The sequence below is a fragment of the Ambystoma mexicanum genome, chromosome 7q (assembly GCF_040938575.1).
Source record: "Ambystoma mexicanum isolate Mex_15411 chromosome 7q, UKY_AmexF1_1, whole genome shotgun sequence".
Classification (NCBI taxonomy): Eukaryota; Metazoa; Chordata; class Amphibia; order Caudata; family Ambystomatidae; genus Ambystoma; species Ambystoma mexicanum.
In genome coordinates, this window is record NC_090941.1 from 282884506 (window position 1) to 282896867 (window position 12362).

At 43.4% G+C, this 12362-nt stretch overlaps 1 protein-coding gene across 2 annotated transcripts in view; it reads right to left on the reverse strand.

Moving 5' to 3' along the window:
- NDFIP2 (Nedd4 family interacting protein 2) overlaps window positions 1–11187 on the reverse strand; it is a 693434-nt gene extending 682247 nt beyond the window's left edge. Inside the window, exon 1 of one of the 2 annotated variants that reach the window (XM_069639897.1) lies at window positions 10936–11187. In XM_069639897.1, the coding sequence (XP_069495998.1) occupies window positions 10936–10977 (42 nt within the window). In that variant the 5' untranslated portion in view covers window positions 10978–11187. The remainder of the gene's footprint in view (window positions 1–10935) is intronic. The other variant, XM_069639898.1, reaches the window with a different exon arrangement.
- Between the last annotated feature and the right edge of the window lie 1175 nt (window positions 11188–12362).

Below are 12362 nucleotides of genomic sequence, written 5' to 3' on the forward strand. Positions count from 1 at the left end.
ATGGTTCCATGGTTTGCTGAAGGGGCAAAAAGGAGGGATCGGCCCTCAGAACCCTCCTAGCCCCGGACAGGCTCAGACAGGGGCCTTTGCGTGGGCCGGCTTCCTCACCTGTCGGCACCTGGTATGTTAGATCAGTGGCCAGCCAATCGGGTGCGACGCGACTGAGTTGCGATGGTGACCCTCGGAGGCAAAGGGATGATGGTATGGTACACGTATCGATGAGATGTTCTGGCTGGGCGTGAGCATGAGGGCAGGCAAGTGGTACACTAGGGAGGATTGAGCCCACAGCTTTTGACCTTTGTGTAAGTCGACAGACATGTCTGTATGAGAAACAAGAAATGTCCTGCTGCTGAAGGGATGCAGTGCCTCAAGTGGCATGGGAAAATGAGCCTGGGGGTCATCAAGGGGGCGTGGACTAACAGCAGGGCACCAGCTGGCTCATTATGCCATGCCCCCTTGACAAGCCCCGGCTTATTGGGCTACAGGCACACCTGCCAGGCAGTGCTTTGGAGACATCATAGCCCTCTCCCCCCTAGGGGAGCGTCAAGCTTTAGAAGAAAAAAAAAAAGAGGGGCATCGGCTTTCAGTGGACTCACCGGACCACAGGCATCTCTTGATTAAAGGGATGCTTTGCAGGTTCCAGCACCACTGTTACAGAGAAAAGGTTTTTTTTTAAAGCCTGAAGCTCTCACATATGAGTGGGAGCTTCAGGCTTTAGAAAAAAAGCCTTGTCCACATCAGTGTGCCCCTGCAGGGCCCCGCCTCAGAACTATAGTTCTGAGCCTGCCGGTGCTCGGCCCAGCTAGCACCCGCCCACTAATAGCCTTGGGGACACACAAACGATTACAAACCCTATTGAGTTAACAATGAAAGGACACAGATTCAAATACAGCAAATGACAATAGTAGCTGGCAATGAGATAGTATTTTTAAGTGACAAAGTGAGTGATGCATCAGAGAACATGACATTTTGACAATTTCAACAAGATCTTACAGTGATGAGGAAAAGTCAGAGTGAAAAATCAAAACTGAGACCAGAGGGCTCATTACGAGTTTCCCGGTATCCCACCGGTAATTCCATCGGGATGGTTCTCTCAAGGCCGGATTACTGCAACAGCCTCTTTCTCAACTACCCCGCCTCTGCTCTGCACCCTCTGCAACTCATGCAGAACAAAACCGCAAGACTTATCCTTGGCCTCAAGCCCAGGGACTGCATCTCTCTGGTGCTGAAATCCCTCCACTGGCTCCCCATGGCTGCAAGAATCAAGTTCAAGACCCCCGTGGCTGCAAGGATCAAGTTCAAGACCCTCTGCATTGTCCACAAGGCTTTCTGGGGCCTCTGTCCTTCCCATCTGCAATGATGCCTACCTAAATAAATCCTTCCCGAGTCCTCCACTCATCTACCTCCAACCTTCTGCGTGTGAGCCGGTTCTCCAAACAGAGATCCTCTGCAGGGGCCTGCCTCTGGAGTAGCCTCCCTGGTGCCCTCCATCTTGAGCCGGATCTACTTAAATTCTGGAAACTCCTCAAGACATTCCTCTTCTCCTCCTCCTTCTCCCTCTCCCTTGATAACCTCTCTATCCACTCTCTCCCTCTTTTCCCACACAGCTTACTGACTGCCCACCGGGTGTACCTCAGAGTCTCACAAGTCCCTGGCACCCTCGTCAGTCCTCTCGGACTGCCTCAGGGCCTGCATTTGCCTTAGCGCTACTGCACTTGATCCAATGACCCATGAGAGTGGCATCTCTCAGCACTTACCCCGGTTTCTGACGAACTTGTCCTCCCCCGCTCCACTCCCATCTCCTGTACGTCTGTGCGCTTGCACGATCTGAACATACCATGCCTTGAAGATCGTCTATCTCCCTGGTCTGCCCTCCTTGCATGGCGGTGCCTCAATGCACTTGGAAAAACTGCAGAATCGTTGTCAGCCCTATTTGCTGTCATCTACACTGTTAATTTTATTATATGCACTTAACCCTGCCTGTGCAGACTTGCATCGTTCAGCAATCAAGGGCTCCGAGTGACTGTTCCCCCTCAACCCCTGTTCCCTCCCTCCTTGAACGCTTTGAAACACTTGCATTGTGTATAGGCACTTTACAAATAAACATCACCATACCATAGCGGGAAACTGCCCCTACCATCTCCACCACCCAAGATCCCGGTTTAAACTCGATATTATGGGTGGTGGAGACGGCAGTAAATTCCCATTCCAGGGAGTCCCATAGGACTACATGGGATGGGATTGCCGGAATCACTGACACCGGTAGTACTAGTCCCGTTGACTGGCATTTATTTGTCGGTAGGGGCCTGAGTTTATGGCTGGCCTAACCTGCCAGTAGCTCTCTGCCCCCACCGTCAAACTCGCAGTTACCTGGTCCAGAAAACATACCAGTGCTGGTATTACCAGCATTTCTTCTGGGTTTTTTTCCAGAACGGGGAAGTCGTAATGACGCCCCAGGTCTCTTGTTTAATGCACCTACAATAACTGATGCAGGAAACCTGTAGTTCATTTTCTAATGTGGCAACCACAGACACGATGGCCAGACCACCCCTGTGCATTTTTGCATGTTCTTCTTTAGGCCACGCCCATCAAGCAAGCTATGCCCCCAAATGAGGCCCCACTCAATTTCTTACTCCACTTAAAGCACTGCACCAGCGAGCCCCACCCCCTCCCCTTCTAATATTATATGGAAGAAACTGCAGCACTCTCTCTTGCCCCTCACCCTTAAGCCCACCAGTCTCCAGTTCATTTCCCCCACTTATTGTTCCTCCTCCCAAAGCCTTTCACTTCCTGGATTGCACAATCGACATTGTGCGCTGGTGATATGTGAAACCTTGATTTTGTAATCTAGAAAAATAAAGCAATTTCTCGATGAATTACACTATAAGTATGTGAGTAGAATAAGGATTAAAATTCGTCACCCTGAGATCATAGTCACCAACTAAACATCATATACCAAGAAGTAGATGGTTGGTGCCTCCAGAACAAACAATACATTTCTTAACTGCACAAAGGTTATAAAAACGGGGCAGCAGAAGACAAATCACAAGTGCCAGGTGATACCCGAGCTCTACTACCTTCCATGTGGATCAGTCCATTTCTGTCTGAAAAATTAAGTGCTAATCACCAACATTAATTTCAATACTTACTGATATATATCAGTAAAAAAAACTTTGTTAAAGGGACGTTATGGTTAAGTTGCGCTACTAAAAACCTATGAAATTCAGTGAAAAAAAACTTTGTTAAAGAGACTTTATGGTTCAAAGTAAAACCGAAAAACCCCTGAAATTCGGCAGTTATGGTAAGATAAGCAACCATAACTCACACCGCCACCGTGCACTGCTAACACTAACACCCAGGACATCAAAGATGACATCACAAATGTCATTGATGACATCACTGATGACATCACGTGGCTGGCTCTCCCTTTTTTCCTTTCCTGACATATCTAGGCCACATGAATTTCTTCAAGGAACTAAAAATTGTAAATTACTATATTCGTAGACTTATCCTTCAAGTATGTTCTTAGAATAATTCCCTTATGGTCCAGTCATATCATATGAAACATATACATAGGAGAAGTCACAACCTTGAAAGACAGCAATCCTTTTTGTGCATTAAAATTATCAGTAGATTTATCAGCACTTTGATACTTTTGATGTTTTTTTATTACTGTACTTTCCCTGTATATGCTCATATTTTTATATGTTGTACTCACAGTATTTTCGTTAGGGTCCATACACATCATGTGATATATATAGATAGGGTAAGTAACAGCCTTGAAACAGAGCAATAATTTCTCTCCATAAAGGTAATCAGTTAGGTTATGAACACTTTCTGCTACTATTGCTGTTTCTTTTTCCTACTTCAATTCCGTTGTGTATATTCATATTTGTATGTGGTGTTGTCTCTTTGTGATTTGTGTATAATAATGCAATTATGTAGTAAGTGGGTTTTATTACCTACTTATCACAAGTTTCACTGTACGCAAAACTCTAATATGAAAACAGTTATCATTTCAATATTCAACATGGCAAGCTTATGAATATTGCACCTCCATCATGTATGCTGCACACAATGCCTATGTTTCTACATGAGTACCTTAGTATACTGGATTGAAGTTAATAATAGAATGCTATTCATATCAATGCATAGCTTAATGTACTGATTAGCACTTGATATTTATTCCAATAATCTTTGACACTTTTTTAATTAACATTACACTAAGAATCCCTTGTACAGACTTTTCAGGAAAGGTAAATGCACATGTGATGTCAGTGATGTCATCAATGACATTTGTGATGTCATCTTTGATGTCCTGGGTGTTAGTGTTAGCAGTGCACGGTGGCGGCGCAAGTTATGGTTGCTTATCTTACCATAACTGCCGAATTTCAGGGGTTTTTCGGTTTTACTTTGAACCATAACGTCCCTTTAACAAAGTTTTTCACTGAATTTCATATGTTTTTAGTAGCACAACTTAACCATAATATCCCTGACTTCATATACATGTAACATAGAACATACTAACCCCCTCGTAGTGATTTTCATGTCCGCGGACATACCGAAAATCTGAGCGTGGTGAATGTAAATTTAAATATTGTGACCCGTTTCCCCTTTGAAGTTGGCTCTGAAAAGAGCCGTTTTTTTTTTTTTACAGATGCTTGACAGACACCTGTTATTTTGTATTTTTTTTCTTGTTTTTTTTCTTACTTTACTCCTAAAATCTTTACATAACCTTCTCCAAAGCAACCCTTACATTCCAAAATAGAAAGGCATTTCCCGTAAAAGATAAAGAAATGCCATCTTCTTTAAAATTAACAGCATTACTGGCATCAATATTATCATTGTTACAGAAGACCTTACCAGCTCTAAGCATGAAGGCACACATGCCTCGATTGATGACACACCTGGCAATGTTTTGCTGAGGACAAAAAACTGAACTATTTGTCCCATATTGCCCTAGGTAGTAATCCAGAAAAAATTACTTTTGCATTTGGAAGGATCTTCATTACGGCTTGAACCAAGCGTTCCAAATCAGCCAACAAAGTAGGGGCACTGACGTTGCCCAAATGGAAAGCACCATAGTGCAAAACTACCACATGCGGACTGTTCATCGTGGCCATATCCTCACAAACTTGTACAATTCCCTCTACATTGCAATCAGGCACAGTGCTCCACACCACCTCCACTCCTTTCACATCAAAGTTCTTTGCAACATGCCTGCATTCAGCGTACTGCTGTAAACCATGCACAAACATATCTCCGAGCACCAACACCCTGACTTTCTCCACTTCTGCCATCTTCACCACACACAGTCTCTTTCAACACAAATCCACAACCTCGACATCTGATTGGCTGATCCGTACAGTCTTCTTTCCATGTTGGATTTCCTGGAAAAACCCGGATGTAGCACGCCCTGTCCACGAACAGCCGCGGTGTCCGCGGACGGCGTCCACTTTACTCTCTGTGCCATTCCCTCATTGCATACAGCTAAGCAATCACACAATACGAATAACGTCCTCAGAACACCCCCATTTTGTGAATTTTCAAACATTTCAGGACAATTATTTCATTATTCAACATATTAACATTAAAAAAATTATACTTTCATCTTGTACTCTGCACACAATGCTATGTTTCTCCATTAGTAGCTCAGTATTCTAGATAGAATCCCATAATACAATGCTATTTATATCAATGCATCGTTCAAAGCACTAATAACGGTATGATATTTATTGCAATATCCTTGACACTTTTTTCGCAACATTATAATAAAAATCCCTAGTACACAAATTCCATGAAAAGTACATACACATGTGATGTCATCAGTGATTTCATCAATGATATTTGTGATGTCATCTTTGATGTCCTGGGTGTTAGTCTTAGCAGTGCACGGTGGTGGCGCGAGTTATTTTTCATAGCTTACCATAACTTGAGATTTTCAGGGGTCTTTCGGCTGTACTTAAAACCATAACGTCCTTTAAACAAACTTTTTTTAATATCACGCAAAAAATATACAAACATGGCGTGCAAAAACCAACTTCTACAGATGACTTTACACATATTGTTGCAAAGTAAGAATTTATGCTCGTTCACAGTGAAGGTCAGCTGCTTCCATTTTTTTCTCGGGCCCTGGAGAGGCTCACGAAGCAGACTATAAGGTTGTATTGTGTTTTGACCTTGACAGACAGATTGTGATGAAAGACTTCTCTTGAAGGAGTGTTGCTAAAACGTAAGAGAAGATAAGGATGAAATTTATGAAACAAAACCACTTTTATATATTATATCACTATGCGAAAGATCGTTGGCACACGCGGAGTCGTATTTTGGGACTGCACCACTCGTTAACAATGGAAATTGCAATTGTACTGTAAGTAACCCTTTAGATTATTTTATACCAAATATAATTACAATAGCGTAGCATTAAAGATCGCTCAAGTTGAACATGTTCGTTGAAAGTGGCATAATGTTTTCTACTGCGCACTATCACCGCCAAATTGATCCCCTGTTGTTTAGGGGGCTCTGAAAAAGGCAGACGACACAGGGTGGGTTAATAGAAATAATGTAACCGGTCTATAGGCGGTCAAGCGCTCTACTCGCTGTGCCGCTTCACTGTAGCCTGTCAAATGGCACAGCGAGTACAACGCTTGCTTTGACATCCATGCACAGCTTGCTAACGCAAGTTCGAATCCCGGCAAGGCCAAACTCAGCCGTTCATCCTTCCATGGTCGATAAATGAGAACCACACACCGTGGTTAATAATAAGCACCGCTTAGATACCTCACGGTTCTTAGCGCTATATGAATGAGAAAATATTATTTTATTATTAACATACTCTGTTGCACTATCTTCGATAGCAAATAGTTTCACGCCCTAATAAATAAAATGATGATTTTTAATGAAGATCAGCTGGTGAGACTAATTTATGTTTTTTAGAACAGGTATGTGGCCCCATTTTGCCTACGTCACAATTTACAGACTCCAGCAGATGGGGTCTTCAACTGCCAGGTGCAGGTCCAAATATGCAACTTCATGACCCTCACCATTTTATGGGACAATCGCCAAGGACCCTTACGCAGTACTAGCGGCTACAAACAACATACCAACCAATAGGGTGGTCTAATGGCTCGTTTTTGGAGCAACCTTCCGATTATCAGAGCAACCATTTACTGCTTTTATCATAAACCAACAGCCTATCTACCGCAAAGGAACAACGCGTGGCTCAAAATAAACTTTTGCTGATCGACAGCAGAGACAATAGCAAAATCGCTGAATATTCACTAAACATTTCATGTGAAATAAATGTACTTTACCAAATGTACAATCTTGCTCTTTGCTTTTAAATCACTGTATGATATTCCGAATTATGGTGCGCTGTGTTGTGACATAATATGTGTTGTCTTCCGGGTTCTGTGTAAAGTCACTTAGGACTGGAGAGGACTGGGTGCGTTTGATGACGCACCCTGTAACGTCACGGAGAGAGGCATGGAATATGAATGCTTTGATAATATCAGGCTTAGTGGCGGGAGATATGATTTAGTGTTGCAAAAGCAAGTCAGCCAGGTCAATAGCGCCAGTCATAGGATTATCACATAATGTCGGCGCACACCACCCGGCTTTATCGTTTCTTTAGTGGACAAAAAGTCGGTTGACGCCCATAGGAAATTGTACTATTAGCGGACAAAAGGAGTGGTCTTAAAACACTTTCACCCTGACAACGAACAATACAAACAACGTTCTCAGAACACCCCCATTTTGTGTAATTGCAACCATTTTGGGACACCGCGAGTGTTCTTAGAACACATTTAACTAGACAGATTACAATACGGACGGCGTCTTAAGGACACCCCCAGTTTGTGTATTTACGAACAATTAAGTACACCGCGAGTTTTCATGGCTAATTTTTACCTTCCTTGCGAACAAAAATGACACATACTCCGTCCTCTAAACACCCCACCATTTAGTTTATTTACAAAATGTCAGAACAGCCGTGTTCTCCGCGGACAAATCGAACGCAACAAAAACATCTAGCACATAAAAAAAAAAAAACATTGAACCCATCTCATACTCCCCCACCCTACCCAAACACTCTTACACACCAACACAGGGCACTAAATACAATTTTTTATCCACGTTTCACCGCGCTGTACGCGGTCGACGGCGAATACAAGATGGCGGGCGCCACAGAAAATCTGACGCGCTCCACACCCCTCGCCGTCCAATCAGCGAACACGTCACATGTCTGCGGACATGACGCAAGGCCATGGGCCAATCGGGGTGCTGTCCGCGGAGCGAACAGGGAAGTCCGTCCGCGAAGCGAACACAGATATCACAAATTTTTTTGCCTTACATTTTGGTCATTTTTTAATAAAAACTACTGGACGGATTTACACCAAATTTGCAAAAGCACGCTTTCGGGACCAGGCCGCCGCTCCTGCCGCAAATTTGGTGTAAATCCGTCCGGCAGTTCGGACTGTAACCGTGCGCAAAGTTTTTTCCCATTCAGTCTATGGGAAAAAAAAAAGTTTTGGGACCCCCCCACTGTAACTTTTCCCCCCCTGGACGAATCCTCACCAAACTTTGCAAAAAAATTCAGAGTGGGCCATATACTTTTTTTTGCAAAGTTTGGTGAGGATTCGTCCAGGGGGAGCGAAGTTATAAGCCGCCCAAAAAGTGCTCTTCCTATGGAAACACCAACTTAACCATAACTACATGGCCACTACCGTGGCCATGTAATTTTATATATATATATATATATATATATATATATATATATATAACTTGTTATTGTGTTTTATAGACAGCATGCAGCACCAAACCTTTGCTCGTGGAGACATCATGCAGAACATTTGCTGCATGCATACCTTAATTGTACTGCTCAATGAAGCATATGAAGCAGTCCTGTTCCAACTACATGCGGCTCAGATTGCATTGTCTTATTTGCTGGTAATGCTTTCATTTAGCCCAATGCGAAGTGTTCCCCATTTTCGAACAGAAGAGATTTACACAAGGGAGGGAAGAAAAGTCACCAATCTAGTGGTGTGCCAATACCTCATCTCAGGAAGAGTCTTGCTGGCCCATAGCAAAACATATCACGCTGTCAGCTTTGAAATGTGGCTAGGGTTGAGCCTGCCACTATACCGATTTTCTATGGATTCGCATATGCTCCCTGGGGTTTCTACAGAAAGGTTACTTGGCCTTTATGGGCGCATGCAGCATCACGTTATTTAACACACCATGAAGACTGCGGACTATAATCATACAGCACATGTACATTATGCAAACCCTCCAACATTAATATGCACTAGTTAATGTACGTATGATTTATTACATACAAAACAAATTACTAAAAGGGATAATGTAGCTACTTTCATTTGTGTAGCTAACATTTCTGCATGGTATGTAACCACAAGGGCTAACAAAATCTAAAGACTAGCCGAAACAAGGTAGTTAGGTTTACTCATCTCCTCCTATTACTTTTGACTGTACTTTTGTGCTACTACTCCACTGTTCCCCGCCCACCATTTTGTTTTAAAATGCTCTACTTTCTCACTTAAGAAATAAACAGCCATGAGCTTTGTATGACCTACAGCTGACCAAATATAAGAATACAAAGTAGATAAACTATTATACCTCAGGAACACGTACGACCAGCTTGTGTATACGTATTTATAGATAAATACGTTCCTGGAGCCATAATATGCTTGCTGTTCCTGAAACCAAACTCCATCTCTGACTCACGTGAAAAAGTGCCAAGCACAGTGAGATCAGGTCTCCTCTCAAAAGGCTATCAACATTGGGGAATAAAGTCGTTACGAGTTTAGCTTCCCAGTGACAAAAGCTAGGTGCTGTTCATTAACAGACTTGAAACTAGAAGCGCTATGAGACGAAGAGATCACTCATTAGTTCAGTTAACATTGTGCAGGGACATAGGTTTACGGAACACACTGCCAAAGAAGGATTTTAGCAATGCATATCCCAGAGAAGACACAGTGTGTCATCGTAGAGCACTTCCGGTTCCATGGAAAATGTACAGCAGCCCTTTTACTGGTTTATTTTCTTTTGAGGAAACGAATAGAGAAGTTAATGCAAAAATTAGATTTTCGTTGTTGGTAAAATTTTGTTTGGGTGTGGGCAACTAGCCAACAAGCCAACCATATAGAGCCGAAGTTGTTGCATGAGAGGGTAAATAATGTGCTACTGAGGAAAACAACCACAAACAAAACCACCACTTAAATGCAAGATCGCAAAGTAAAAAGTATTGAAACGCCAACACACTCCGCGAGAAAACTATAATCTCAACCCCCTACTGCCAGAAACAGTCAAAAATTGATATTATTCTCAATGAAAGGGTTGGACAAAACCGCTGGATGTTTCCTGGAAATCTTTGCTGTCACGGGAGTTGCAGGTAAACGAGCAACACTCTGAAGCCTACGCCCCACATACGATCACAGCGAAAGTGGAGAGTGTCCAGTGGGTCAACTGATTTAATGACACAAAAGGGGGATGTTACTCCACAATCTGATATAAAGCCTCTCCCTTGAACCCACACAGATTCCTACCTCCCCTTTCCAATTCCGTAGGCTGGACGTTGTCAGACGTTACCTGCGACCATATCTTCCTTCTGCTCTCGCCTATGGATCCCTCTGAACCCCGTCAGTGCTTCGGAAACACAGTCCTCCATCTGAACCCTATCTTTCCCTTAAAATGTTCTACACAGCTAAATCCACCATCTCTCGGGTGCCCCCTTTCATCCCCCTGCCACACCTCCCTATCTTTTAATTCCTCTAACGTCCTATCATCAAAACTGCTACCACCTCACCGCCCTTAGCTGGCAGTTCGCTGGTCCAGCCCCGACTCTGTAGAATGCCTAAACACAGCCGATGCGGTCCATCCACATCGTGATATAATAAATACCCCGGCCCCATGACTCACCACTTGGTATCGACTGCTGCTGCCCGACTGATGGTGATCCATGGCGCACCGTGCAATATGGGGGAGGAGGGGTGGCGAGCCGTACAAACCAGAGAGAACAACTGCACTGGCCGCTGGAAGCAGCGACCTCTTCCAATGGAGTTTCTGCTACCCTGCGGCGCAGAGCCAGGACTAAGATAGGGGCCAAATGACAAGCGGCTGTCCTCAGTACAACGCCGCACGTCACGCGCAGACGTTGATCGCTGTTGTAGTGCGCATGCGTCGGCGGGTCACTATTGCAAAAGTTCATTGCTTACTGAAAGCATTGAAGGTGGAATTCCTTGGCTGCTGCAACCAGGAATATCACACAGTGATGTGTCTATAAATCAACATGGGGGGCAGGGGGCGGTTGGGCACAGACAAAAGGGACAGCAGGCCAAATAAGTTAAAGTCAATATTTATTTTACTATTTATTTTACTAAGCTGCTTACATTTATTAAAAAGGTGACATTATGCAACTTTAGGCACAAAATTTGCGTCCAGTGGTCATACACCCCTTGGGTTGCAAAAAGACCCTAAAAAAAACATACATTATGAGTGTTTTATTATATGTTTTTCAGTGAAAAAATGGTTCCATCATTGGTTGCTGTAGCTTTAAATCAATTATTGAAAAAATGCATAAAAATAGAAACGAACAGTCGGCCATCGCCACTCACGTTTCCCCTTCAGGATTTATCTTCAAGGTTCAATCTACAACACCTTGAATTTCACCGAATTCAAACTTACATATTACAAGTACAACATGATCGTTCAATAGTTTTTCACAAAGTGCCCAGTCAGTGGTACTTTTGCTTTCTGTATTATTTCAAGTTTAATACTGATATTGCATTTTTATCTTGCTGTAAACAGTCTTATTAATACCCAATTTAAAGGTCATGTAATTTAATGCACATTGGTCTTGTATAGCGCATCTATGAAATTTGTGGCGACATGTGGGTATGCCAAATGAAAAGGAACATCATAATTAAACCTGCAGACAAGGGAGGGGGCATAGTCATCATGTCAACAACCCAGTATAAACAAATGGTACTTACCATATTAGAAGACCAAGAATGCTACTCTACTTTACGCAATGATCCAACCAAAACCTTAGAGCAAGAGATTGCAGAGACAGTGGACTATGCAATGCAACAAGACTGGGTGACCGAGAAAGAAGCAGCATTTCTGATCAGGAAGGGGGGACGCACACCATGCTTTTACGCCCTCCCCAAAATTCATAAGGACCCCATCAACCCACCGGGACGCCCGATAGTGTCAGGATGCGGCTCAGTTTTGGAACCTCTATGCAAGTTCGTAGACACCTTCTTGCAGCCACTGAGCATGCGAACAGACACCTACCTACGAGACACCAAACATACGATCACGATCTTCGAAGGCAAAGAGTTTAA